Raw genomic sequence first — 25,646 nt, 5'->3', positions numbered from 1 at the left:
TGTGAATTGTGTCCAGTGTTTTGCAGGCCATAAGAAAGACAGTCTGTGACTGGGAAGCAGGTCATGAGCCATTCAACGACCCAGCTCTAAGGGGAGAGAAGGACCCCAAAAGTGGTTTTGACATCAAAGTCCCAAGGCGTGCAGTAGGACCCTCCAGCACTCAGGTATTTTCCTGTCTGATGGTTGTGATATCTGTCAACAATTATTGCGTGAGATGTTTTCTCTCTGGCCTGAACTATTTAAAAAATGAATTATTATTATTTTTAATGCTATAAATCAACTCTGATTAGATTTGTATTTACAAAATTACGTATACTTAACCTATATCCTTTGTCTGGGTTGCTGTCACTCTGATGCATCATTTTTCCAAGTGTTCAGTCTCTTTAATTTGACTTCCAGTGAAGAAGCATTTTCTTGTTGAGCTCATAATGGTTTTTTTTAATAAGTAATGGTTTTGAATTATTTGAATTAATTCTTGACTGACTTCCATCTCTGGTATGGCTGATAGGTTTTTTTGTTAAATCCCATTATTGCAGTAGATGTCAGTGTAGTTTTAAAATACATTTAAAATATAAGTATTGTCTGTAAAATATGGGAGACTGTTTGACTTCTGACAAGATCCCTCTTACTGTTCAGTAATAAATGATAAAATTGCACCCTAAAATCGATTTAATCTGCTGCTGCCACTAAAATGAGGTATTTCAGATGTGTTTTCTGTGGTAGTCATTGAAATCCCATACCTAGATGCCTGTTCTTGTTACCTCCATATAATTCTCTTTTTTATTTTCTTTGTGGATTTGTTTGGAGAATGTATGGTCTGGTATTCATAACTCATCTGGGAAGATCAGGTACAGAGCACTTTAGGTGAAAAATTGAAGGCAGCTGTGGTTTGTAAAGACAATCTTCTAATACCTATAAATCCATGGGGAAGAGAACATTTATGGATAATAGTCTTCGGTAATAAAAAGTTGCTTAAATTGTGGTAAGATGTGTTTAATGAAGATTTTGTTTTGGGAATTGGAAAAAAATTATTTACTTTCCAATTCTCTGGGAAAAAAAAAAGTATCACTACCAGTATGCTTCTCCTGTGCTTGGTATGTTTAAAGGCTCTGTTCACTGGCTGCAACTGGCTGCTTAGAGTACCTGGTTCTGTCTGCTTTTTCTGCTCTTGGGCTGGCACACTTGTCTGTCTCAGCTGACAGGAGGAAGGGAGGTGTAGTGGATTGATTTTTAGATAGATTTTTCTCAGTTTCATGGCCTTCTAAAGTTGCTGTATATGAATTGGTTGGTAATACTTGGAAATCTTTGCAAAATCATTTGAGAAGCTAATGGCTCTCTGAGCATCCTCTGAAATAAATGGGGACTTTTCCTTTTGCTTGAGGGAGCACCTCATTGCAGTGATTATTCTGAATGAAAAAGCCTATCTGTATGTCCTCCTCTGCATGCTTGCTATGCTGCTTTTCATTTTTAACAAACTAACACATTTCCTCTGTTTCTGTTTCCCCTTCCTTATTTACCCGTGTGTTTTTATTAACGGATTCTCTCTCCCCTGCCTGCCCCTGTCTGTTGGTTTTTAGCTCTACATGGTTCGCACTATGACAGAGTCCTTAAACTCTGCTGAGCTGTTGAAGCAGCTCAAGTCTCTGGGATTGGAAAAGCTATTGCATGTGACACACAAGTTTCTGAGGCAGTCCTACATCTATCCGCCTCTTTTAAACTTTGGTGGTAAGATATTACTTATTACTTTTACTTTTTGTGGTGATGTGAACTGTTCCACTGCAAATGATCTGCTGCTAAGTGTCAGTGGAGGTCCCCTTGCCATGGGTAGGCATTTGTGCTGGTGCGTAGGCTAGTGGTGGCATCTGTTCCTCTTGCCTGAAAGGCTTTTACCCACACAGTGCCAGTTTTCAATTTGAAGTGGAGCAGTCGCTTACTGACAGTAATTCTCAGTGTTGCTCAACTAATGTACCATGTGTATTTTCCTTTTTTCCCCCCCCTTTCCACCATAATTGTTTCCTTTAATGATACAGCTTTACATGGTGAGAACTATGTTAGAGTCCCTCATTGCTGACAAAAGTGGTTCCAAGAAAACCTTGAGAAGTAGCCTTGAGGGGCCCACCATATTGGACATAGAAAAATTCCATCGCGAGTCTTTCTTCTACACTCATTTGATAAATTTCAGTGGTAAGATATGTAGATGATCGGTGTCCAGCTTAGCATGTCCTAACACCTCTAACACGACCTGGAAAATGTTTCCGATTGCCTAAGTCAACTTACCTTGGGTTAATTTATCAAAAGCCTTGGTCTGTCCGAACTTTTTCTGAGACCTGATATTCAGTATTGTGGTGGGCTTTTTGTTTTGACTGTTATACATATGTTTATAATGTGTCAAATTTCATATTGTTACCTCCCTTTTCTATTTTTTTATGTATGTATTTCTATACAAGGGACAGATAAGACTACACACATTGAAATTTTAAAAAGGAAGTAGGTTTTGTGTTTTGCTTTTTTTTTTTTTTCATTTTTTTAGTTATTTGTTTTAAGTACAGAGGAAACAAATTCTCTGTTGTGGTAAATTTGATGTCATTTCACTACTCTTACTATTCAGTTAATTGTAATCGGAAACATGCTGTCCTAAAGAATTCACTTACTGACATTCAATGTATCTAGTCTTTGTCATCACCATGCTGTGTTGTCTTTCATTTTTGTTTTGCTGCTGGACTCCTTTACCCTCAGAGAAGGGGGAGTGTCTTAATGTCAGTCATAATGCTACTGGGGAACAGCACTATAAAAAGGTCTTCAGCAGATCTTAAAGTAAAAAGTTCATTCCCATTTTGGTTCTCAAGCTTTCTGCAAAAGAAGGTTTGTGCTGGGTGTTTTCTGGAGAGGTGGAAGCACACCTCCATGCCCTTCACAGTGTCCTTAGAAACTTTTTGTTTTAATCCCTCCTTCATGTGTCTGTCATTTCCTGCCCATCTAATCAACAGGAACATGTGGAGTGATTCAGTCCTCCAGAGGGACAGGTGGTACTGGTGGATCTGGTACAATTTTGTCTCCTTTGCCTGCTGTTTCCCAAAGTTCAGTGTAAAGCTTTCTTAGCCCCCAGCTGAGAAAGTGAACTAGAAATCCTCCTTTACTGGTGTTCATAGTTTTTCTGTCTAAGTGGTAGTCTGGTCCACTTCCACACTATTTTCTGTAACAAGGCACCACTATGGGTGCCAATGAGGATTTCAGAGCTCTGTGGAAAAGTGATGGGCTTTACGTTTTGAATTTGGTTTATGTATTTGGCCTATGTATAGCTCTAGTGACTCACACCTGCTTTTTTTGTTTCACATTGCATTATCAGAATCACAATTGTATTGTTCCTGATCTATTTCTGGAAGTGTAATTCTTCCTTATTTATTCTAAAAGAAACCCTGCAGCAGTGCTGTGATCTGTCCCAGCTGTGGTTCAGGGAATTCTTCTTAGAGCTGACCATGGGTAGAAGAATCCAGTTTCCCATTGAGATGTCCATGCCTTGGATTCTGACAGACCATATTTTGGAGACCAAAGAGGCATCAATGATGGAGTAAGACTTACTTGCACTCCTTGTAATGTTACTGCTTTGACTGGTTTGAATAAGCAGTCACTGAGAAGGTGTTCAAAACATTTATAACATTTTCCTTGTATTTGCCAGTTTTGAGATTCTTAAAGTTTTCTTTTTGAAGTGAATAATTGAAATATAAAACCTTTCATATAAGTATTATTGCACCAGCCAAATATGTTGTTCCCTGAGTGAGTTCTCCTTATTTACTCCTCAAAGACATCAAATTTAATGCATAGTGGTAGAAGCATAGTTTCATTTTAATGGAAAGCTAGAAATCAAGTTTCAGACTGCAAACTACCTATAAAATTTCTTGAAGCAACAAAAGCTTTCTTAAAGGAGAAATTGTGATAGTTTTGAATAATAATTAAAGTAAAAAATGAACCACACGTAGACTGCAGTATTGACTGGATTACAACACCCTGACTGCACCATCATAATTTCTGTAGACATGTAACTCTAACTTTTTTTTTTCATTCAGGTATGTCCTGTATTCTTTGGACCTTTATAATGACAGTGCTCATTATGCTCTTACTAAATTTAAAAAGCAGTTCCTCTATGATGAGATTGAAGCAGAGGTAAAATAATCTTACCTATGGGGGAAAAGTGGTCTGTACCTGAATGTGAAAATGATGCTTAAAGACAAGGCCATTATAAGAAAATCAGAACAGCTTGAGATAATAAACAAACTGGGAAGAAACACCAGAAGATGGGTAGCAGGTTGGGTGATATGTTGTGAGAAAACCTGTAGAGCTGTGCAAAATACATCACATTAATGCTGAAAAATAAATGTCACGTTCTCTTTTACTGGGAAGTTTGGATGTGTTACATTTCTTAATTATGTTTGATAAACAGTGGGAGGTCTTGGAGAAGCTCCCCTCTTTTAATTTCAGGTATCTCTAAACACACCTTTTTCCTCCCCAAGGTAAACCTATGTTTTGACCAATTTGTCTACAAGCTGGCAGACCAAATATTTGCATACTACAAGGCAATGGCTGGCAGGTAGCTATTCCAATAATGAGAACATTTATTTATGGATTTCTGCTTTTGCTTTTCTGTCTAATATACTTTAAGCATTTTCTTACTATCTTAATAGCCTGCTTCTGGATAAACGGTTACGTTCAGAATGCAAGAATCAGGGAGCAACCATTCAGTTGCTGCAGTCCAACCGTTATGAGACACTGCTGAAACAGAGACATGTCCAGGTGAGTTAACTCCTACTCTGTATTCGAGTTGCTTGGCAATTTTCCAGTTGCTGTTGATTTGATGTAGGTGATTTATGTAGGTATTTAAAACTCTTTCTGTGCTTTATGTTCCATCATCCAAGTGGTGTAACTGACATTTGAGACCAGCTTTTGTCATATGAAGGAGTAAATTAAGAAAAAAAAATCATGTTTAATGCCAATGTCTGTTGCAGTTAAGCAAACACAAGCCAAATAAAAATGTCATCTGTGGTAGCGTTGTCTTCCTAGTAATGTCTTTCAGCAGTTTTCAATATGTTGTCAGCATAATGTCATGGAAGCATAAAATGCTGATATAAATACTTAGACGTAAATGCAACATGTGATTTTGCTTCTTTTTGTGAGATTGGGATGTAAATTTTAGTACCTCATTTGTTCATGAATTTATAACATTTGTCCATCTGCTTTCTTTCTGTGTGTTTGGAATGCAAGTTCACCATGTGAGAGTCTGTTAATCTGTAGAGTCTCATAGTCCTTGCACAGCTTGTCTCATAATTTAAGTCAGTCCAAAACTTCATAGCATATTTTTCTTTAGCTTCTTGGTAGGTCAATAGACCTGAACCGACTGATCACACAGCGAATTTCAGCAGCCATGTACAGGTCAATGGAATTAGCAATTGGACGATTTGAAAGTGAGGATTTGACTTCCATTGTGGTGAGTGTTGTGTTGCAGTTTTGCCAGAGCACTGACTCTGCATTTGGAATCTAGGTGCTAGTTTTGTTTTGGTTTAATTCTAATTTTTATTTATTGCATTGAGAATGATAGGCATCTAGCCTTTTTTTATTCCCTATTATAAATTTATATTTGTTTTATAATGTCAGAAGCAAAAAAAAATTCTCTGGCTATCTTGTCTGGTTTACTAAGTCTAAATTGACAAAATCTCTTACTAGGGGAACAGCTTAGTCTTGTAGAACACATTCTTTTAGTCACCTCCAGCTACATTATAAATTATACTGGAAAACTCTCTGTTGCCATTGTAGTATATTATGGACTTCATTAATTCTGATGTGCTATGACTTTTTCTCTCCTCATGCATTAATCTGCATCTCCATTCAAACAGTGCTTTGGCCTGACTTGGTGCAGTACTCTGAAATATGCTTCCATACATGGGGTTGTGCAAGTCCCAGTTCTGTTGAGAATGAGAATCTTGTTCTTTCCTTGCCCAGAAAAAGAAACTAAACAAAACCAGAACCTGCTGCAACCAAGGGCCTTGGGAGTGAGGTGTAAAATCAACTGTAAAGAAGGCATAGAATCACAGAATCAGTCAGGTTGGAAAGGACCCTTAAGATCATCAAGTCCAACCTTTACCCCAGCACTGCCAAGTCCACCACTAAACCATGTCACTAAGGTACTCATCTACACGGTACCTTCCAGGGACAGTGATTCCATCACTGCCCTGTGCAGCCTGTTCCTGTGTCTGACCACCGTTTCAGTGGAGAATTTTTTTTTTCCTAGTATCCAGTCGAAATCTCCTGGCACAGCTTGAGGCCATTGCCTCTTGTTGTGTTGCTTGTTACTTGGGAGAAGAGATCAGCCACCTTCGCTCTCCATCCTCCTTTCAGGTAGTTGTACAGAGTGATAAGGTCCCCCCTTGAGCCTTCTCTTCTTCAGACTAAACAACCCCAGTTCCCTTAGCAGCTCCTCAGAAGACTTATGCTCTAGGCCCTTCACCAGCTCTGTTGCCCTTCTCTGGACCAGCTCCAGCACCTCAATGTCTCTCTTGTAGTGAGGGACCAATAACTGAACACAGGATTTGAGCTGCAGCCTCACCAGCCCTGAGTATAGGGGGATTATTACACCATTCTATAGTAGGAGCCATGAGGAAACAAGGATAATGAGCACTCTTGTGATTTAAATCTTTGTAAATGCCCACTTCTGTCCATGCTCATAGATAAATTGGAGGCCAAAACAAAAACAGCCTTGTGCTTGGTAGAATCAAAATGAGTTTATGTACCAAGGAGACAGCTTGGTTTTGTAGCTTGACAAAAGTAGGGTTTTTGCGGAAGAACAAGATCTGGCTTGCACCTGTGGAAGAAGAGCATCTGTGCGATATTGAGGTGTCTTTTTGGTTTAGTTTACTGATTAAAATGTTAAAAAAAATAATTATTTTCAGACAAGTACATATGCAGTCAACGAGAAAAATGTCAGACACATTCTGATCTGCTGGAATGAAAACTAAAGTTATGCAGGAAAGTTTAGCATTTGTCTTTCTGTTTTATGTTCTTTAAGAGTGAGATTTTTGTCATGCAGTTAGCTACCTTGATTTAGTTTAATTGATTTAGTTAAAAGGTGTTCAAGGCCAGGTTGGACAGAGCCTTGGGTGACATGGTTTAGTGTGAGATGTCCCTTCCCATGGCAGGGGGCTTGGAACTTGATCTTAAGGTCCTCTCCAACCCTAAGTATTCTATGATTCTAATTTCAATCTTTACTGAAGATAAATCAAATACTGAGACTCTTAACTTTCCAGTGCCTGGTGTTATAACCCTTGAATTACTGAAATGCAGTCTTTCTTTGTTGTGTGCAAGCTTTTCTTAGTAGCTAGGTGAACAAAATCGTTGGTGATGTGTTTCTTGGTTCACAGTTTCTCACGCTTTCTTGTGTTAGAAAGTGACAGAGCTAAGGGCTTGTTCTTCCATTGGTCTTCTTTTATATTTTCCCCTCCTTTTTTTCTAATGCAAAATAATTTTGCTGAAATCTGTTTAATTTCCTGAGTGAGAAACTGATGGTAGGAGCTTAACTAATCAGTAATTTCTGCTATTTTCAAGCTAAATAAGTTAAATAAAGGTAGCTAAAAGACTGAACTATTTTTTTTCCTTCAGATTGAATACTGTAAAAACAATCATAATGGTTCTTTTTTTTTCTCCTTAAAGTAACTGTTTTTTACAGATTTGAAAATCCTTTGAAACATGGAGCAGTTAAATCTGGCAGCAGTGTACAGGAAGATGGCCAGTAGTTTGATGCACAGCTAAACTGAGCCACTAGGCATTCCTTCACTAAGCCATTGCACAACAATCTTTGAAAGCATTGCTTGGAGTTTTTTGGATTTTTTTTGTGTTTGCTGTTTTCAGTGTCTGATGTCAGAGATGGACTTATTTTAGTTTATTAATTTTATTTTTATTTAAAATTTTAAATGCCAGAAACCGTACTAGGAGTTTCTTGTCAAGAAGAGAAACATTATGAAAAGCAGGGCTTATACATAGTTGTGTGGTCTGCAGCTAGTGATTTTGTGGATACCTTCACAACATTTGCAAATATCTGGTCTGGTCTTTCATTGCATCTTAGTACATTCTTCACTAGAGTAAACCATGAGATTGATAAATGGTCAATGTGGTGTTATTTCTACCAGTACTATAAAAGTTAGTTAACCAGCTGCAGAAATGATGTTGTGATGTTTTGTAAAGTAGGAAATGCAGAAGATACTTCTTGGCCTATGTCTGACCCTATTTTGAATGTCAGAGTTCTATCTTCTGCTCAGAGGAACTGGAGTTGGCACAGATCTGTGTTTGACATCCATCTGCAGTGTGGACCAATTACAGTGAATACGCTTAAGGTCTCAGAGGGGTTTGGTGGGAGATAGTTATGAAATTATCCCAAGAGCATTGCTTCTTTCCAGCTTTTATCAAAGTGAGAGACTGAGGGGAGAGTCAGTTTTTATTTTGACTTATTTCTAATCTTCTATTTAGTCAAGGTTATTTATGTACTTTATAGGTTTTCTACACTTTATTAAATGCACTGCTGACTCTCTTTAATCTCATTTTCTTGTAGGAGCTGGATGGTTTGATAGAGATAAACAAAATGACTCACAAGCTTCTGAGCAGATATATGACCTTGGACAGCTTTGATGCCATGTTCAGAGAAGCCAATCACAATGTGTCAGCCCCTTATGGAAGAATCACTCTTCATGTCTTTTGGGAACTCAATTATGATTTCCTTCCAAACTACTGCTACAATGGATCCACTAACAGGTTAGCATGGCAGCCTTTTGTCTGCAGCAGTTCCTTTACCACCCTCCTGCATCTTCTTTCCTAGCAGATGCTAACAAGTCTATCTTCTTTCATTTAGTATATTTTCTGCCCCTAATGCTATACTTGAAATAAAGCTGCATGAGTCATTTTACTGAGTACTGTCAAATGTATGAAAGCCTGTTATTTGTCCACAAAAGAAGTCAAATGTAACCACAGCTTCTAAATTGTGGCATTTTAATGAGTTAGCTTTGCTGCTGAAAAATCAAATGTGTCCAAAAATACTGCAAAGTGCGCACTAGGAAGGTATTTGGTAAACAGGATCCACAACTGTGAGACAATGGAAATAAATTTATATTCTTGATTCTGCATTAATGTGAAGGAAATGATTGTCTGCTGGAGAAGGGAAGAGTTCAGTGCTCACTGCAACTACAGTTGAAGCCTTTAAGGAGAGTGAGTAATAGAAGTAGAAAGAGGCAGGTGGGATCTGAAGTTTGAATGAATGGAAAGCGCAGTGCTTGAGACTTTGCATTTCTGGGCTTCCTGCTTCTGTGCTGTTTTTAGGATTTGTGTTGCTTTTAGCCTTTAGTCAAGTTTTGGTTAAAGCACTGTGAAGTGACAGTAAAGTGATACTGAATATTGAGCTGTAGGAAGAGAAGGAAGCCTGTTCTCATCTTTCACTGTCTCCTTGGAGAGCTTCCCCTGTCTGACATGTTCCATGATGGTTATGTTATATTTTAGATCCAAGATTCTGTCTGCATAGGAAAAAAAAAAAGGGGGGGGGAGTCTTTTTTGTGGTTAAGTTTTATCCAAGAAACTTCTGTTACATGAATCTGATTGCACAGGAAAGTTGAATGTATTTCTGAGGAAGCTGCTGTGCACTTGATATATCTGGAGAGCAACACTGGGATATTCAGTGTGATGCACCAAGAGCCATATAAACATAATATTAGAAAAAAATATTAATGAAATGCTGATCCTTTACCTGTCAACCTTAATGGAGGACATTCAATATCTCCTATAACAGTTCAGTCTGTGCTCATACTGGCTATAAGGAATGACATACTGCAGGCCACTGTGCTTGGTAAGAAAGCACAGAACTCCAAAGGACACCAGCAGGATCCTGTAGGACTGTTGTTTGAATGCTTAAAAATTATACACACAAATGGAATTAGGCTGTTCCTCAAGTTTATTTGGTAATTATTTCAGGATAATTAACTAAAGAGACAGTAAAGGGAGCCTGATCTTAGGCAGTATGCATGCCATGTATCCAGTTTCATCACAGAATTGCTTTGGTTTCAGTCAAAAACAGCAGTGTGGAATTAATGTGTATTGTACATGCTATACAGTGCCCATTGAGAAGGGAAAGGGAACAGGGAGTTTCTAGTCCTTTTATAGTTCTTAAGCACATTCATTATGTCTATTGCTGTTTGCATGTACATAGTGAGGAGCTGTGTGAGAGCTGCTAGTTTAATTCCTGACTGTTGATAGGTAATGTCTTGCATGAAAGCTACATGTAACCGAAGGAAGAAAAGTAACAATGAAAGACTGGAAGAAAGAGAAATAAGCATGATGAAAAGCAGACAGGTTACTTGGTGGTAAAGGGTTGGAGGTATTGCTCCCAGGACTCATGGAATACCTGTGTCTTGTCCTTTATTAATTTGACCACAGCCTAGGTGTAAGGATGCTTCCTTTGAAGTTAGTGTTTTGGTCAGATTAACTTGTATCCAGTCCTTTTTGACTCTTTTCCCAACCTTGAACATGGTAATTTCAAATATTTATGGAAGAGTTCAAGTGTTTAGGAACCCTGCAGGTTTGGTTCAAAGGCTAAGGTTATTTATGCAGAAGTGTTGAAACAGATTGCATGTTTGGTTATTTGGGACTTAGGAGTACTTTTTTATATCTGATAATGCATTGAGATTAAAAAGTGATGCTGGTATTAAAAGATTTAGCAATTTAGTAATTGCAGTTGTCCGTTTTCTGAAATTCACTCTCATTAGTGCTGTGAAACTGCACAGCTGGGTCCAGACTTGGGTGCAACAGTTTGTGGAGATCAAATGGAGAGATGAGTGAGGGGATGTCTGCAGATGGGCATTAGCAGTGAAATCCAAGGGTGCTTTTTATCCACCTGTTGTCAATCACAAAAGAGAGAGAACAGGTATGAGCATAAGAACTGCAGGTGAGGTCAAAGCACCCTCTAGTCCAGTGTTCTAACACTGGCAGCAGCCGTGTAAAGGCCAAGTATGAAAACAAGAGTTGTGGTGATTTTTTCTTCCCAGAAGACATACTGACCTCTAGCAATGATCAGGTGTTTCCTGAACATTCAACAGAACAAAATTAGTGGGATGGTTAGTGCATTTCTGGCGCTTTGCAGGTTTTTTTTTCCTCCCCATTGTTTTGTCCAGTCCTTTTTTTTAAAGCTGTATGAGGTTTTGAGTTTCATGACTGCTTGCTTTTTTAAGGAGCAATTAGCGACAGGACAAGGGGGAATGGCTTTAAACTGAAAGAGGATAGATTTAGACTAGATATAAGGAAGAAGTTCTTCACTATGAGGATGGTGAGGAACTGGCACAGGTTGCCCAGAGAAGCTGTGACTGCCTCATCGCTGGCAGTGTTCAAGGCCCGGTTGGATGGGGCTTGGAGCAACCTGGTCTAGTGAAAGGTGGCCCTACCCATAGCAGGGGGCTGGAACTGGATGAGCTTAAAGTCTCTTCCAATCCCAGCAGTTCTGTGATTCTATGAGGTGGAGTTAAGTCTGACTGCTGTTTCCAGAAAGCTTTTAACATTTGTGTCAAGAAAGCATAGAAATTCCTCAACCCAAATAAATGTCTAGGTTGTCTCCTGCTTGCTCCTGTTAGTCCTCAACACAGTGCATGCTATTATGGAAGGAGAAGACCAGTTTAGAATTAGTAAAGAAAATGAGGTGCTCCAGCCCTCTGATCATCTACATGGCTCTCCTCTGGCCATGGTCCTTTTGATGCAGCCCAGGATATGGTTGACTTTCTGAACTGCAAGCACATACTGGTGGGTCATGTTGAGCTTTTCATCAACCAACACCCCCAAGTCCTTCTCCTCAGGGCTGCTTTCAGTACAATTCTCTGCCCAGCCTGTATCTGTGCTTGGGATTGCCCCAACCCAAGGGCAGGGCCTTGCAGTTTACCTTGTTGAACTTCATGAGGTTTGCACTCACCCACCTCTCAAGGGCCTATCAAGGTCCCTCTGGATGGCGTCACTTCCCTCCAGCATGTCAGCCGCATCACACAGCTTGGTGTCATTGGCATCTCCTCTCAACACATTATCCCAATCTGTATTCTTTGCTAAAAATTCACATGTATAGCACTCTTCCGAATGCAGTATGACATATGTCTTCTGAGGATACAGATTTGTCATGGAATGAACAAAACCACCAGCTTTTTATTTTTCAGTCTTCCTGCCTGCCTGTGTCTCTCCCTTTCTTTGCAAGCTCTCTGTCTCTCTCATAGTGCTTCTGAGACTAGTTTTCACAAGAGAACAGCTGTGTCTTCTTGTCTTGCATGTACTCTGAGAGTCACGGTTCAGAAATATTTGCAGCCCTTTCAGACACTCCTGGAGCAAACCTGGAAAGCAGCCCTGTCAGTGAAAGCTACCTAGTTTTTGCTGCAAATTGCCAAATGGTCTAGGGATATAGGCTCATGCAAAGTTAGGAGTGACTGTAGTCAACCACCTTCCCCCACCTAAAAAAAATACCCCCAAAAAACACTGCCAAACAAAAAGGCCTTTCTGCCAAAAGGAAAGGTGATAGCAATGCAGTGGCAGGTATCTGTTACTCTTTTGTGCTGTTTTCTGCTTGTTTCCTCACACTTCGTTTTGTAGCTTCCTGTTCTCTCTGTTGTTCAAGAAGGGTGAGTTCTAGCATTCACTAAGAGAGGAGGTGTAAGGCTACCTTTAGATCTGGTAGACGTAACAAACTAATTTGAGATGGCTGGAAGTTAAAATTGTGCATACTAACTAGACAAGGAAGTGCAGAAGGAGGACATACTTCTCATACTTCTGTATGAGCCAGGAGGGAGGATTGTGATATCTTTTTACATCTGAGATGAAGCTCAGCAAGTTTATGAATGAGATTGTCTTTCTGTTCTGGTGGCTGCAGTAGCAATCAGCAGGCTCATTGACTGAAGTGGTCCCTTTCAGATTTCTCCTTATTTTATTAAACAGATTGTGGTAATTAGAATCATAGAATCATTTAGGTTTGTTTGTAAAGTGCTCACCGTGAACTCCTTGGTAGGTATCAGAAACACTAATAGAAAATTATTAGATCCCTAAAATACTTCGGGGCACACGTTGTCCTTTAGCAATCACAGCTGCAAAGCTCTGGTAAGCCAGCAAGCTTTTCGTCTGTTTAATCTACTTTGACTGCTTACAACCTGCATTGATTAAAATGGATAAATTGCTGTGAGATCATCAACACTGATTAAAAATGAAAAAGCACCGATTATCTTGGAGCATGCCAAAACCTGCATCCAGCAGGTTTCCATCCGAGGGAAAGTGAAAGTCTGCCTAGCTTTATCATTTATATTCAAAGAGCTTCAGTCCTTCAAAGAGATGTTTCTATTTCTTGGAGGAGGAGCAAGAGGAAGCCAGACAACACGATGTCAAAAAGAAATCACACACACTGCAAAACTTTGAAGAATAGCAGATGATGCTGAACTGTAAAGATTTCTGTATAGCCCTTAGCTTTGAGAGAAGAATTCTCTAATATTTATCTGAATTATATATTTGTATTAGACATATCTCCTAGAACAATGCACTCTCATTAGCCTGTTGTATCCTCTGTCTTAGCCATAGCTCCTTCATAAGATAACAAGTGACAGTATCTCTTACTCCTACTTCCTTTTCCTAACCTCCTCTCTCAGCATCTTTCACCCAAGAAAGTATAAAACAGATGCTTGCTTCAGGTCTGTAAGACAGCTTTAAGACTGTTTTGCTTCTACTCTGAAACATTAGAGATGGAGGAACCCCTATAATGTAGAGGAGCACTGGAGAACACACAGAAATTACTTGTGCTTGTACGGAGCTAGTGGAACCTGGGGACTGTGTCTCAGAAGTATGTCTCCAGTATTTGATTTCTCAGGCTGTGATTTCTTCTCAATTGACATGTAGTCTGACTCGTTTGCTCCCGGCCACTAATGACATTGTAATTTAAATATATTTGTAATACCTTTTTGGAAAGACTATGAATTATAATTACAGCTTCCAAAGTCATGGGATACACCCACATTTGTATTCTGAAGCATTCTTTTCCTTGTAAGGGTTTTAATTTAGTGATAACAGATCAGCTCCTGCCCAGTGCATCTGCACGCTGAAACCCAGCTTTATCTCAAATGACATGGTTATCTCTTGATCTCTTTCATTTTAGAGGTTATCTTAGGGTTTGAGAATTGATGTCAGTTAAAAAAAAAAAGAAAGGATTTGGAAAGAAAGAAAGGGAAATAGAGTAATCTTTGGGACTGTCATATGTTGCAGATTAGTCTGAATTCCGTCAAAGGTTTACAGCATCTCTCAAACTCATTAATGAAGTCTCTGTGCAGAAAGCAGATTTAAGTAATCTCAAGAGGAAATGTTCGCTTGCTGTGTAAGTGAGAGAGAATGGGGAAAGCTTGGAAACTGTGGAAGTGTGTCAGAGGATTTGAATTATATATATAGTATTAAAAATAATATGCATAAATTATCTTTTTTTCCTTAAAGCTCTAAAAGCAAGCACTTTCTAGACTTCAGCAAGTACAAGTACTATTGGAAAGTCAGGGCTAAAATATATATGAGCCAAGTATCTGAAACTGTAGGTATACCTATATTTCAGCAGGTTAAAAAAATACAGAAAATCTTGTCCTAAGATTATAGATTCTCACAAGAATCGTTCAGATTATTCAGAAATAAAACACTGTTGAAATAATTGTAAACAACATAGTGCAATTTATACATGCTTGAGTGAAACAATTTTTATTACCATGGCTAGTTCTGTTTTCAGCTAGAAAATGGATGTACTAAAAATGGAATTTGTGTTCTTCTTAGAAAAAAATATTAATAATTTAATTTGCTGATTAAATTCAAATACATTTTAAACAAAAATAGGTCAAGGTATAACTGTATCTTATGATATTATAATGTACTGCAAGCTTCCTTCTCTGAAACCTTTTCCCAGACGCATTTATTTTACTCCGGTATCACTCAGAAGAGCCTGACCTGATAGGGACATTTGGTGTACACTTCTTAAATAGCTGGTTTTCCTCTTCCCTATGTATATACAGCTTTCACCACTTACCATGAAATCTTTTTTACCAAGTTAAAACACAAATAGCCATCCAGCCCATAAACACATGCATTGATAGTTTTCCTGTTTAGCAAATCTAAGCAGAATTGGAATTGTAGTAGATGTTAACTTCTTTCTCCACTAAAACTAGTGCTGGAAAACACACATTGATTGCACAGTTGACAGGCAACACCAGGGGAGTCAGCCTGTGCGGCTTGTTCTTGAGAGGACTTATGCCCAGAGCGTTCTGCCAAAGCACTGCTCTTCAGACCCTGGGGCCCTCATCTTGGACTAGGCTATTTGATCTTTTCTTTTGCAGTACTTCATATTTTTGTAGTTTTCTTGTCATCCTCTGGAGATAGAATGGTAAAGTTAACCATGATTTGTATTTGTACATGCTCACACTAAAATATAATCAAACTTCTGAAGTGTTAATTTTACTACAAGGATTGTACCCTTCTTTCTGAATTTTTAAAAAGTTACCAACCTAAAGTATTTCTCCTGCTGTAGTTTCTTGGGGAAGGGGATGAGGAGGAGAGGAAAGCTCCAAAACATTAAATAGAAATTCCATGTTCTTCTTTGAAGGTGTACTTTATTCCTAATGACTTAATTTTGGAAGCAAAAGCTTGGAAGGAACTTTCTTTACTCTCTGAGAGATGCTATTGCTACCTTGTTAGTTGCTTCTCTTTTTTGCTGGGCTGGGCTAGAGTAGAAGTGAGAAATATTTTGGCACCCTGCACACTGCTGGAAGAACAAGGTCCCAGTAAGTGATGGAGAACTGCTTTATGATTTGTGTCTAGGGTTTTGGGTAATGTAGAACATGTGCTTCCCCAGTTTCAGCTTAGGCTGAAAGGCTACTGATCTGGCTTTGATTTTGTATGTAAATAAAAGCAATATTATACAGGGTAACTACTAACCCAAGTATAATTAATGAATTCTTTACTTTGTTTTTACAGATTTGTTCGGACCGTGCTACCATTTTCTCAGGAGTTTCAGAGAGATAAGCAGCCTAATGCACAGCCGCAGTATCTCTATGGATCAAAGGTTGGATTTAATTCCCTTTGTATTTACAGTTTGCTAATGTTTAAAGATTTCTTATGGAAAGTTATTTAAAATGGACTCAAATAGATTTATATTTTAATTTCAACATACATGCTTTTTTTAGACTTTGCTGTGGAACTCACCATATGTTTCAGCCAAAGTGCAAGTGATTAGTCTGATGGTTAGTCTTATCTGACATAGCTAAAAATAAGTCTTTCAACCACCTTGCATTGCATGGTTGCTTATAGTGGCAAAGCAGACTCAAAGAACAGATTAATTAATTAGTCATCTGGTGAAGTGAGAGCAAGAGCCCATCTTGAGTGCAGCTGCTCCCTTGTTACAGTGAAGAAAATGTGATGGCAGCAGAAAAGGGAAAATATACGGAAAACTGCCTCAGATGTTATCTGACTTAGAAGGAATTACAGATTCTGACCATCTTAAGCTAGCAGATATCAAACTGCTTAAATTATTAAATATTTTTTTTTTAAAAAAAGGAAAAGTAATGTTTTTTTGGCATCTTCAGCCCGAGAACCTCAAAGCTGTTGTGATGACCTTGGCCTTCTGGCCATCTCATCGCCTCTGTTAGTATCATCTTTCTTGCTTTGTAGATTAGGAGTGCCTGGAATGTTTATGCAAGATTTCAGTGGAAGTATGCATGACATGCAGTCACATACTCTATGCCTTAAGGCAATGTCCAGTGCTGAGGTTGGAAAGAAGCTTATGTGGGTGACAAGTTGAGAGAGAGTACATGGCCCAAGAGAGCAGTTGTGGGCTTTCATAGAGTTACCCAAAGGAGGAAAGTTAGCCTGTGTTCACAGGACCAATGATATGCTCATGTGTGCGGTGTTGTATGTTGGAGGGATAGATTTATTCTCATTGATCACTGCAGATTTATTTTTTTATGCTTCAGAATTATTACCTGAATCTTAATGACAGCTAAAGGCATAGCACATAGATCTGCATTTTTACTGTCCGGTCAGAAATATTGATCTTCTTCCAACAGCAGTAAAAACCAGCAGTGGTATCTTCAGCCAATCATTTGGGAATATTTAAAAAGGTGTCACTCTTAATTTTGCATTGTTTTCTTGAGTATCACTCTGGCAAAATAAAAGTATGGGAAAGATTAATAAAAGCATAAGGATCAAATTAGAGGGTTGTTGACTAAAAAAAAAGCATTTAAAAAAGCATTTTATAATTATATACTCAATTATCTTTGTAATTTATGTGTGTACTGTGTTGTTTTCTCATCTAACTGCTTTCATTATCTAGCTTCTACTTAAACATGAGCATAATTAGTCCTTGTGTTACTGTTACATTCTGCACATCATATCCTAGTTATACTGTGCAATCTCTGCAAAGTGATTTGCCCAGCAAGCTAGTTTTTGAGAGCTGAAGAGATAGCTCAGAAGTGACAAATTTCAATCCTAATGTATCTGATGTATCTGAACTTTTGTGCTTTTAAAATGGTGGAAGGTGGAAAAAGATCCACATCTTTAATGTGGAACGTAACAGCTGATTGTCTGGTAGTGTGAATAGTGTTTTCTACAATTATCTTCCAACAGGGAACAGTAAATTATAGGGAAGTGGGATTTTCTTACATTGGAGTTACAGTGTTCCTTACTATTTTAGGAATTCACCAGATGCACTGTAAAGAGCAAAAACCCACTGAATTTAGCAGAGATAGCTAACTTAATTTATCTAAGTGATGATACAGTGGGGTGAGTGAAAGAGGATTACCTGGGGAACCCAATTGTCAGTCAGGTTACATTATTAAAATGAGTTTAGTAATCTTTATTCTGAGGTATACTCAGAAATCTGATGGTTTTTCTGTATGAGCAGAAGCAATCAAGAGGGCTCCGAGATTCATTTCTGGAGCAAATTTCTTAACTAGATATCTATACTAGCAATTATTCCTGTCTTTCTGTAGTTTTAAATTTTTACAAAAGTATACTTTTATTTTTGAATCTAAAATGTTCTGGAATTGAGGATTTCTGAATGGAATTTTAGGAGGGTATTTCTATTGTATATAGCAAGTAATAGTAATTCTTATGTGATAGAGGCTACACATTCGAGTGTGTGATATAACTGTATGATATTTTTCTGTGTACTATATAGCCAGTCTTGTCACATCCTCATTTTGGTCCTTTAACGGAACTGTTAGAACAAGTCCAGAGGAGGGCCACAAGGATGATCAGGGGACTGGAGCACCTCCCGTGTGAAGACAGGCTGAGAAAGTTGGGGCTGTTCAGCCTGGAGAAGAGAAGGCTGTGTGGAGACCTCATAGCAGCCTTCCAGTATCTGAAGGGGGCCTACAGGGATGCTGGTGAGGGACTATTCATTAGGGACTGTAGTGATAGGACAAGGGGTAACAGGTTGAAACTTAAACAGGGGAAGTTTAGATTGGATATAAGGAAGAAATTCTTTACTGTTAGGGTGGTGAGGCACTGGAATGGGTTGCCCAGGGAGGTTGTGAATGCTCCATCCCTGGTGGTGTTCAAGGCCAGGTTGGACAGAGCCTTGGGTGACGTGGTTTAGTGGGAGGTGTTCATGCTCCTGGCAGGTGGGTTGGCACTAGATGATCTTAAGGTCCTTTCTTACCCTAACTGTTCTGTGATTCTATGATTCTGTAACTCTATATTGTTGAACTGCCTTCTGCCTGGATAATACTACAATATGGAGTAGCTATGTATTTTTAATTTTACTGTATTTTTGAGTTTTCTTGAACTACTCAAGATATCCAGGTTAGTCCTTTGTATTGATCATATATCCAAGGAATATAACTTTTTATTTTCCTCATTGGACTTTGTTGATTAGTATTGTTTGGGTTTTTTTTTGTGTGCTTCTTTGTTGTTTTTTTTTTTTGGGGGGGGGTGTGGTTGTTTTGGGTTGGGTTTTTTTTACAGTATATGATGTTTATTTAGGTCAAGAAAAAAGCAGTGTAGTTGTGCGTATGTACACTGAAACATGCATATATTGGACTGTAATGGCTAAATACCTTACGTGCAGAAGCTTTGCAGAGGTAATGTGCTCGCTTGAGAGAAAATAAAGAAATTTTTAGTTTTTATTTCAAAGTGTTCACATATTCGCAGATATTTCTAAAAGGATCAAAGTAACTGGTCTATATATGGTATATGCTTGGCATATACAGTTATGTCCACATTCTCTGTTGCATCTAGAGTTTTCTGAGTAGTATCTTCATCCAATTAGCAAAACAGAAACCCATAGATACAACTCACTTCTCCTGGCTGACTTGGGAGCAGAGCTGTCAAGAAGGAGCTGACCTGCAAAAGCTCATCAGCCTTTTAAGTGGGTTGGAGTATTTTAAAAGCTCGTTGGGCATGATCATTAAAATACCTTTACTCAGGTGATTTGTGTATAGGATTAATGAAATTAATGTTAGCAGATTGAAATTTGGTAACATGGGCTGGATGCATAAAATAATAATGTAAGAAAGAATCTCATCTGGGGATTTGAAACTAACTTTGCGTGTTAATAAAGCACCTGGTTTTATAGAGGCTGTGTAGACCAGAATTTAAGAGCTTCCTTTCTGGCTTGTACAATGTTTTCCAAGGATTTTCATGTTTGTTTATCTTCTGCATTTTGTGGATGCTAACTCGTTTGTTTAGTGAACAAAGACCCCTTTGGAAAATACTTCTCAGTGTGAATATAATGGTTTTTATCTACTGCTGATGCACAAATTAACATCAGTTTGCACTATGTTGCATCTTGTTATGGTTTTAGTAATCACTTGGAATGTTTGCCCCTTACTAGATCACTATTAAGATTGGACAGTAAACTGCTGAAACACAGAGTTGCCAGAATGAATCTGAATGAATTTGTAATAAAACTTTCTGAGCAAGAGACAAAGAATCATGTAGCTTTGAGTGTGTGATGGCATGAATTCATCAAAACCAGTGCAGAAGTCAGATGACACTCCTTATGCATTGCTCATTTGCAGTGGGTGCAAGAGGGTCCATTGCTCGTGAGGCGTTATAAATGTTTATCTAAGAAATGCACAGTAAACTCCATAGGTGAAATGGTTTATATTTAGATGAAGTAAACCCCATTCCTGAGGCACCTCCAGGGTAGCTCCTTGCCTTCTCAATCTGATATATACATTTTTGTGTATAAATAACAAAATTTGTTAGGTAAATTGCCTCAGAACTGCTTTAAGACTGAACTGCTCCTTGTTCTCAGTATGGTATATACAAGTGTTATATAAATGCATGTAAATATACGTATTAGACTGCCTTAAAACCCATCTAAACAAAGAGAAATGCAGAGAAGTAAACAGGATTTCAAGGACTTGAGATGTTGGCAGAGTTGAGAATATGTGTCTCTTGGCTCCATCCCTATAACACTAAAATCATCTTTTCTCTCTTTGATGAGAGAAGTGTTAACCGTTAATTTGATTACAAGATCATTTTAAAGCATTTTTTTCTGTCTGCCGCCCCTCTGGCAGTAAACCTGTAGTGTTGGCTTCATGCTCTGAAGTGTTCTTCAGTGTCTGTTTCATAAAACACCTTCATATGGCACAGCAGTAAACTGTTGTCATCTGCGCAGTTTATTTAAGACTGAGGTGTAAGACAAAAGTGTGTCAGCTGGAGGAAACAGGGTATAGGCTGTGGAGAACACGTTATTGCTAACTTAACACAATGAAGATGCCTTTTGAAGTGTTTTCTAAAACTAATACTCGCCCCCATTCAGCACGGGATTCTGTGTCTCTGCTTCTTTCCTACTAGGATAGGTATGAAAATACATCAAACTTATGCCAGCTCGTGTCTTCCTAGCAATATGAGACTTGATGTCTTTCACAAGTTGTGGGAAATACTGTCAAAATACAGTAGCTGAAAAGACCCACTGCTTGGTATGAAATATTTGGTGGGTGCTCTCCTGCCAAAACCATACAACCCCTTGGCTTCCAGGGTGCAGTGGGAAAGGATGGCAGCTGCCCAGCCAGCAGTTCTGCAGCTTTCACTGGTACAACCAGGCTGTGTCAGTAAGAGCTGACTTTATGCATATGTTTGTGTCAATAGCAGTTTATAATGCCTGCAGTCATAGTGTACCTTTGTTTTGTAGACTACCATGCTATACAGCAATACTTAAGATTTATTATGGTTTTATGCAACACAAATGCACTTAAGAGGTTTAAAGCAGGGCGACTTATACATGTAAGCCAGGTAAGACTTGTCATGTTGTGAGGGTGAACAGATTTCTGTTCAAAAGGCCTTTCTTGGCACTTTGCCATGAAGCTCAAGGGAGAGTGAGATGAACATCAGATTTTCTTGTTATAATAATAAAATGTGTTTTGGCAAGTTTTTGCTCCCTTGCTACCTTCATTACACAACGTACTACATGATTGGACAGAAATTTGCAGCTGGTGAATTATTTTTATCATTAAAACTGAAAGGGAAAGAGGGAAGGAAAGGCCAGGATTTCAGTTCTCTGAACTCCATTTCCTCTATAGGGAGTCGCTTGCCTGTGAAGCAGAAGGTAGCTCATGATGGGTGCAGAATTGTGCAAAATACGGTAACACAGGATATTACCTTAGTTTAATTGGAAGTATCCTTACAGGGTTGTTATCTTTCATGTTTTTAGGCCGAAGCGAATTTTCAGACAGAAATCCGAGTGAGTTTAGCTTACATCCTGAGACTGACCTCATTCACATGGGAGCTATGGGGAATACCATGGTCAGCAAAGTGCATTGTCTGAGTGTAGTAGTTTGTAGTGTGTAGTTTGAGAAGCAGTCAGTATTGTGGGAGTAGAATTCACTCTGGAAATCCACTGCACTTGGATTGTACATTCCAGTTACCTGTAGCATAGCAGTCTGGATTGCCATCTGAAAACTCCTACTCAGTTTTGTTTATGCTAGTGAAAACCAAAAAAGTCTCTTGGTCACTTGTGATTAATTTTCATGTTTATTTGCAGTTTTAGACTAAAGAAAGCAGCCAAAAAAAACCCCCAAACCCTTGAAATGTAAATCAGTTACTTGCTACATGCTTCATTTTTAAATAATGGAGTGTGGCTGAAGTCCTCACTTCTTGGGCATCTGAATCTCTACCTCTCAGGACCTGGCTGTATGTAGACTGTTGGAAATAGATGTGACACCAGAGGTACAGCCAGGAGTACTGCAGTGAGCAGCTGGAGCTGCCCGTTGTGAATGCTGACAATGCACATGATGAGTTTGAAGCAGTTGGGATATCACATGTAGTAAAAATCTCCTCCCTGACAAAAGGTTTCTAATTTATAGCAGAGCACTGTCCAGTCATTGGCACTTGTTCCTGGCTTTTGGAAGTCGGCATGGCAGGCTCCTTGCACACTGAAGGATTCTCTATGATTGTGGCTAGCTGGATAGCACCTGGATGCTTTTCCTCAGTGTCCTGCATCAGTTGGCTCTGCCTGCCGAGCTCCTCCAAGGCGTATGCTGCGCTTTTGGTCCACACTTTCCCGTGGTCTTGCTTGGAGGTCCCATTCTGCCCTTGCAAGTGCTCACGTCTCCTGCGGCACACGAGGTGCAGGCAGCCATACAGGAGGACTGCGGCAATGATGAGGAGCAGAATGCTGCTGGTGAGCCAGATGCCCAGTGCCAGCTCTTTCTTGGTGTTGCTAGCAGATGCTGGGTCTCGTTCCAGTGTGTTAAAAACTCTGCACTGGTCACTGGAGGGGTTTGCAGACTGGCAGGTCACGCACACGATGTATGTTGTTAGTGGAGTTAGGTTTTCAACAACGAAGGAAGAACGACTGGTGGGCACCCTCTCTTCCTTCTGAAAGTTCTTTCTCGAGTAACTGGATAGCATGCTGTTCCAGTTAGGGTGGTACATGATGCTGTAAAAGCTATCGGCACAGCTGGCCATTTTTGGCCAAATTACCATTGCCGTGTTTCCTGTGATGTTTTGGACGATTATTCCCATCAGGATGTTTCTCAGGTGTTTTCTTCTCTCCTGATGCTGGTCTCGCTGTGGGAAGCGAAGATGTTCGTTTTAGGGAGGTAATGTAGAAGCTGCAGCACTGGGGATGTTGTGTTGATTGTAATTGTAGTGCTCTGTAATTGAGGGAAGGAGTTTATAAGGAAACTGCTCTTGGTACTGCTATGTAAAAGTGACAGCTGGAAGTTCATAGAGTTTGGAGTATTTAAAACGGTGCATTTCCTTCCCAAGTGAAAGGATAAACATATGCTTACAGAAATTCAACCAGAGCTGCTGCCTATGCAGGTGACTGGTTGTATCTTGTCTCCATGAGACACAGTATGTTTGGCAGAATTTGCAATTGGGAAGCCACTTCTTTTCAGTTGGGCTTTTTTTCAGCTGACTCAAAAATAAATGCAGCAGTTGTTTTTCCCTCTAGTCTGAGTATCTTGCATTTTATTCTACGAACTAGGTGTTATACATTATCTCAAAGCTTGCTTTTGTGAGCAGTGAATTTTCTAATGTTAAGTGGCAAGAGAGGGGTGGCAGGAATGGATATTGAGGGATAAATTCCTCTACCATCCACAAGTCTTCATTTTTGCCAGTCTCAATCAATTGGAAAACAAAACAAAATGTGGAAACATCACCGCATATTGTTTTGTCTCTAGTATTATTTGCATTAGTTTCTTATTCACCAATATTCTGGTTTTTGCCTGTGAGTTAGCACATCTGTACCCACTGACAGAGCAGTGGCTGTGATATGATAGCATCAGTATTACAACATTTAGTCTTCATGCTAGTCATCCTCTTTGAAGAAAGTTGAGCTTAGTTGATGAAAAACAGTTTTCACTATAGCGTATCTTTTGGATGAATAGTGGGTTTTTAAAAGAATGACTGAGACTCTTTTCTGTTCAAGTGATTGTATGTAATTCCATAGTCTGTCTGTCCTGAACTATACTCCTCATGATAAAATCAGAAAAACTGCCAGTATTTTGAGATTCTCAGTTTGTTACCACTGTAAATAGTAAAAAGAAAACATCTACTGCAATTTTCCAAACACATCTATTAAGGAATATATCATAACAGCCAGTGGGTGTTTTCATTTGTTTGGCAGGGTTTTTTTGCTTTTACTGTTGTTGTGGATAACTTCTAAAGAAGAACCTCCCTCAGCAATTTAGTCTGATTCTCTTACTTTAATAGCCAGTTTCTAGTGACACTGATGTATTTTCCACCGTGAAGGTTTCTTACTTTTTTAATGAAGATAAATGCCCATGTCATTAACACTGCATTTCATTGTTTCTGACTTCATCATAAAAATGAAATTATTTTTTTTTTATGTTTAGGTTTAAAATGTTTAATCTCCCGGTTAAATAACAATTGACTATTGAAAATTCTCCTGATAAAGACACCTTGTCAGATTTGCTTGTAATATATTCTGAAAACATTCTCTAATACTTTTATTGTATTTTGTTCTAGATAGGAGACTGGCAAATATATATATTATTTTAGTGGGATGTTGATAGTTATATTAATTGTAAGAACTCTGTGATTGTATGAAAATTGTTCCTTGAGGCATTTGGATTATATTTACTGGGAAGTGGGAAGAAAAAGATGTGTTTATTTTCAATACAATGTGAAACCTTAGGTATGACTGATCTGGGTAGATGCTGCCGTTCTAATTGTGTGGTAAGTGTACCCTTTTTGATACAGCAACAATATAAAGGAACTGAGTTTGCTATCAAATAAACTTATTAGACACATTTTTGCATCTACCCAGTTTTTCCAGATATTAAAATGGGACACATTAGTACGATCAGAGCTTTTACTTGCTCAGTTGTCTCCTCTTTAGCCAGTAGATCCTAGTTACTTAAAATTGTAATTTGCTTTTTATAGAACACTTCCTAATACAGCCTACAAACAATAGTTTATCCTCATGGCATTTTCTAAGTAGAATGGCTGGATTTTTTATAACAATAATACATTTCTATTGCTACAAAACAACAGTTATTAAAGACACATAATTACTGACATGTAAATGTTTGGAAAACCCATTTGATGGCTGATATATTATAAAGTCAGTACTTACCGCCACTTCCTGACCGAAATTTCAGAACAGAATTTTCATATGGTGACGCTGCTGTGAAAATGACATAAACGCTAAGTTTTCTGCCTCCCTTTTCACATGAGTTATTTCCTGCCTGATCTCTGCTTGCCAGTTTGCTTATTCTTCCCCTTAGATTCTCTGGACTTAAATTCTCATTGCTTGGTGCTTTCAGTTTTTTTCTCTGATGCTGCTGGTGGCATGGATTCTTTGTCTCTTCCACTTAAATTCATGCAAGAGAACATCTTGTCTAAAGACGCTGTTGCCTTGCTTTTCAAAGAATGTACAGGAGAAAAAATGTCTTTTCCCCACTCTCTTCCTTGCCTCCCCTTGGAGAGTGTACTGCCTGAACATCCCTGTTATATCCCTCTCGTGCGTGTACCAGTGATGCTGTGAGTGATTAATGTTAGCACTTTGATGACATCAGCAACTAGCAACTCTCCTTTTTTTTTTTCCTCCTTAAATTTAAGTAGGGGAGGGAGCAAGCGTAGCTTACAAAATAATGAACTCCCTCTTTCCTTCCCTC

General features: G+C 38.7%; 2 protein-coding genes across 2 annotated transcripts in view; one reads left to right on the top strand and one right to left on the bottom strand.

Moving 5' to 3' along the window:
- The window catches only part of CYFIP1 (cytoplasmic FMR1 interacting protein 1), a 78,904-nt gene that overhangs the window by 31,606 nt on the left and 21,652 nt on the right, over positions 1 to 25,646 (top strand). The window contains exons 15-23 of the mRNA XM_034071142.1: positions 17 to 164; positions 2,031 to 2,184; positions 3,412 to 3,568; positions 4,065 to 4,161; positions 4,509 to 4,585; positions 4,680 to 4,788; positions 5,360 to 5,479; positions 8,591 to 8,790; positions 16,030 to 16,117. Coding sequence (XP_033927033.1) covers positions 17 to 164; positions 2,031 to 2,184; positions 3,412 to 3,568; positions 4,065 to 4,161; positions 4,509 to 4,585; positions 4,680 to 4,788; positions 5,360 to 5,479; positions 8,591 to 8,790; positions 16,030 to 16,117 — 1,150 coding nt within the window. The remainder of the gene's footprint in view (positions 1 to 16; positions 165 to 2,030; positions 2,185 to 3,411; positions 3,569 to 4,064; positions 4,162 to 4,508; positions 4,586 to 4,679; positions 4,789 to 5,359; positions 5,480 to 8,590; positions 8,791 to 16,029; positions 16,118 to 25,646) is intronic.
- Positions 22,354 to 23,025, bottom strand: LOC101873968 (fibronectin type III domain-containing protein 9-like). The gene has a single exon (XM_031051193.2). It carries the CDS (start codon positions 23,023 to 23,025, stop codon positions 22,354 to 22,356), a length of 672 nt encoding a protein of 223 aa, XP_030907053.2.

This window comes from Melopsittacus undulatus, chromosome 2, assembly GCF_012275295.1.
Source record: "Melopsittacus undulatus isolate bMelUnd1 chromosome 2, bMelUnd1.mat.Z, whole genome shotgun sequence".
Classification (NCBI taxonomy): Eukaryota; Metazoa; Chordata; class Aves; order Psittaciformes; family Psittaculidae; genus Melopsittacus; species Melopsittacus undulatus.
This window is presented reverse-complemented; position numbering and strand designations above follow the sequence as displayed.

Coding starts and splice junctions, on each gene's coding strand:
- LOC101873968 (XM_031051193.2), bottom strand. CDS start 23,025: ATGGGAATAATCGTCCAAAACATCACAGGAAACACGGCAATGGTAATT.